Source organism: Neopelma chrysocephalum, unplaced genomic scaffold (assembly GCF_003984885.1).
Source record: "Neopelma chrysocephalum unplaced genomic scaffold, ASM398488v2 Primary Assembly neopelma1_325, whole genome shotgun sequence".
NCBI lineage: Eukaryota > Metazoa > Chordata > Aves > Passeriformes > Pipridae > Neopelma > Neopelma chrysocephalum.
Window position 1 is genome coordinate 243,855 of NW_020897988.1, and position 3,561 is coordinate 247,415.

Below are 3,561 nucleotides of genomic sequence, written 5' to 3' on the forward strand. Positions count from 1 at the left end.
AGGCGGGTATATAAAACCATTCCTGCCTCAGAAACCTTCCAGCACGTTCTCTTGGCTTCTCCTCGCTGAACTGAGTAAGTTGGATTCTGATATCGTTTATTTTTTTCCCCTAAAATAAAATAGAATTTAAAAAATTACGATTTTGGAAACGTTCACGTTTAAATTCAGGGCTGAGTTTCGGGTTCGTGTTCTGTGATTCTGGGCAATGTTCAGGAGCTCATTTTCCTGAAAGAGCCACTTGCTAATTATTCATTCAGATTGGGGTGTAAAACTGTATTTGAATTCTAGATGATATCAAAAACATCTATTTCCATTGCTTTATGGAAATTTAATGCAGATGGCCTTTAAATAGCCTTAAAATATCTCAGCCAGCAACATCCACCTGGTGGGGTGGTTCTGACCTTGTAGCTCCTGATCTTTATCTGATTTTGGGCAGAGATGTTGTGTAAATATTGGCACAGGCTGTTTAGAAATGCTGGGACAGTTGCAGTCACCTTTGGGATCAGAGCTGTAAATTCCTTGGGAAGCTGCTTTGGGTGGTTTTATTCTGTTTATGCAAAGCAGTGGTGATATGAAAACACTGCCCAGGCTGTGCAGGAATGTATTATCCACTGGGAATTTTGTGTTTTGTGTTTGGGTTTCACTTCTCCTTTTCCCCTGGTTTGGTCTTGGCTGAGGGTCAAGAACACAGAATTAATTGTTGCAGGAGGTTTAAAGGGTGGAACCTGAAGAGAGTGGCTGGATTAGGGTTTAAGGTCAGGAGAAGTTTGAGGGAATGATGGATATTTTGACATTGTGTCTAGAAAAAGAAAACAGAAATTGCTTGAGTCAGGCTCAGCCCCACCCAGGCTTTTCCAATATGCAGCAGTTAGACAACAAATAATCACCTCGGCTGAAACCAAAATATTCCATTTAATCTCAAACAACAGATTAAGAGGCTCCTTCATGTGGTGCTTTGAGCTGGAATTTGGTTACATTTAAATGGCAACTTGAAATGCAGTTTTATTTTATTTTCCAAATCACCTCCCCACCCTTCGACTTATTTCAAAAGACTGAAAAAGGTGCAGAATTCAGCCCGGGTTTGTGAATGGTTTTATTCCCTCTGAAATTTAAATTCAGGGACTTGCTGTCGTGTTGTTTCAGCTTTTTCCTTGTGAACCTGCAAAAGTTTATTTGTTTAATTTTCCGACCGAGCTCGGTACTGAATCTTTGTGTTAAAGTCACCTGTTCCAAAGTGACTGCACCAAACCCAGAGTTATTTATACCCTTCTGGGATCCATTCCCTCACAGGGAGGATATTCTGGTTTTTGTTTCCTTGACCCAGACTGGGCAAATTCAACCCAGGTAAAACATCTCCTGCTTTCTGTTCCTCAACCCTTGGTGCTGTGTGGTCCCAATTTCAGTGACCTCCCCCTCCAAATCCCAGAGGAGAGGGCAGATGTCACCCCAATTTCACTGATATCCACCTCCAAACCCCAGAGGAGAGGGCAGATATGGCCCCAATTTCAGTGACCTGCCCCTCCAAATCCTGGAGGAGAGGACACATGTCACCCCAATTTCAGTGACTTCCCCTTCCAAATCCCAGAGGAGAGGGCAGATATGACCCCAATTTCAGTGACCTCCCCCTCCAAACCCCAGAGGAGAGCACAGATGTGACCCCAGCAGCCCCCCAGAGGTGCTTTGGTGCCCGCAGGGAGGATTCGGGCTCGGGGAGGTCGCGGAGAAGAGCAGAGTAAAGCAGAGCAGGGTGGTTCCCCCCTTCTGGTGTCGATCCCGTCCTTCCAGCTCCTTTGCTTCCCGGTGTGTGTGTTCCTTCCCTTGCAGGTCGGCAGCCCCAGGATGTCCTGTGAGAAATCCGTGTGCGTGGAGCCGTGTCCCTGCCCCTGCCCCGGGCAGTGCCCGGACCCGCGGGCGGCCGCCTGCACCGAGCCCTGTGTCATCGCCTGCCCCGACTCGCGGGTCATCATCTTCCCCCCGCCCGTGGTGGTGACCTTCCCGGGGCCCATCCTCACCACCTACCCCCAGGACACCGTGGTGGGCTCCTCGGAGTCGGCCGAGCTGGCGGGAGCGCTGGAGTCGGGCGTGGCCGTCGGGGGGGGGTCGCAGAAGGGGCTGGAGTGCCTCGAGTCCTGCTGTGCCCCCAAGTTTGGCACCAAGTGTGAGCCCCTGTGCGCCCCTCAGTGCGCCCCGTGCCCTCCTCCGTGTGCTCCGTGTGCTCCCTGTGCTCCGTGTGCTCCATGTCCTCCTCCGTGTGTTCCGTGTGCTCCATGTCCTCCTCCGTGTGCTCCGTGTGCTCCATGTGCTCCGTGTGCTCCACCGTGCACCACCAAGTGTGCCCAGCCTTGTGCCACCCCCTGTGCCACCCCCTGTGCCACCAAGTGCGCCCCACCTTGTGCTCAGCCTTGTGCCACCCCGTGTGCCACCAAGTGCGCTCCGCCGTGTCCCACCCCCTGTGCCACCAAGTGTCCTCCGCCTTGTGCCACCCCCTGTGCCACCAAGTGTGCCCCGCCGTGTGCCACCACCTGTGCCACCCCCTGTGCCACCAAGTGCGTGACCAAGTGCGTCCCCACCTGCACCACCCCCTGCGCTCCCCAGTGCGCGACCAAGTGCGTCCCCGAGCGCTCCTACACCTACTCCACCCGCTGGAAGCACCCCTGCCAGAGGGGCATCTGCAAGAAGGTCAAGGCTTAAAGGGCGACAAAGTCACGGCGAGGAAACAAGGAAAGAAGCGAAGGAACACGGAATGTGACCGACAGGACACGACAGGACACGACAGGACACCCACAGGACACCGGAGAGGGAAGCGACGCTGGAAACCAGGACCCCGCGTTCGACTCCCCGTAGTGCTTTAGCTTAGATTTCTTTTATTCTCCTGGCTTTGCAACCTTGTGTCTGTGCTTTTAACTTCCTCTCTCCCCGGTCCTGACGCCGGGCGCGGTTTTGGGAAGGAAGGGGTTTGGTTTGAAGTGGCAGGGATTTGGTCTGGAGTGGCAGGGATTCGGAGGGGACTCAGCAAGTGTGAGGGAAGGGAACGTGGCGAGGAGACGGGTCACGCTGGAGGAACCGGGGAGTTGGGTTTAGCTTTTCTTGGCTCTGGAGAAACTGCTCCTTCTAGTCTGCATTATTCTCTCTGCAAATGTTCACTTCCACTTTGCATTCACATTAAAATGCTCCTGCATCAAACCATTGGCCTTCTGGATCTCCTTTTGCCTCTGCTCCTGGGTTGTATCGCTCTCAGGGTCACACTCAGCCTTGTTTAGACCAACAGGGGAGACTCTTCCTCCAGACACTCAACACCTGATGCCCAGGTAAAGTTGAGGAGCTGGTTCTGCTCTCTGCCAAAGGGGGATGTCAGTCATGTGGGCCAGGAAAGCAGTGAAAGGTCTGATTCCCAGAGGAACCTGGTCCTGCCTTTTCTGGGTTAAACCCTCCAAATCACAGCAAAATGTCTGGTTTTAGAGTGTCCTGTTCTCGCTCACAACCAGCCCTGTTTGGAGACTTTCTTCTCTAGGAACAAGCTGCTCTTGTTTCTGCATCCCAACTTTTCTGAACTGCTTTTGC

The 3,561-nt window shown here is 52.6% G+C and overlaps 1 protein-coding gene across 1 annotated transcript; it reads left to right on the forward strand.

The window, feature by feature from the left end:
• The first annotated feature begins 1,839 nt into the window (after positions 1-1,839).
• Positions 1,840-2,691, forward strand: LOC113978442 (keratin-associated protein 5-9-like). The gene is made up of 3 exons (XM_027705376.1): positions 1,840-2,134; positions 2,182-2,330; positions 2,500-2,691. The coding sequence occupies exons 1-3, from the start codon at positions 1,840-1,842 to the stop codon at positions 2,689-2,691; spliced, it is 636 nt and encodes a 211-aa protein (XP_027561177.1).
• The last annotated feature ends 870 nt before the right edge of the window (positions 2,692-3,561 follow it).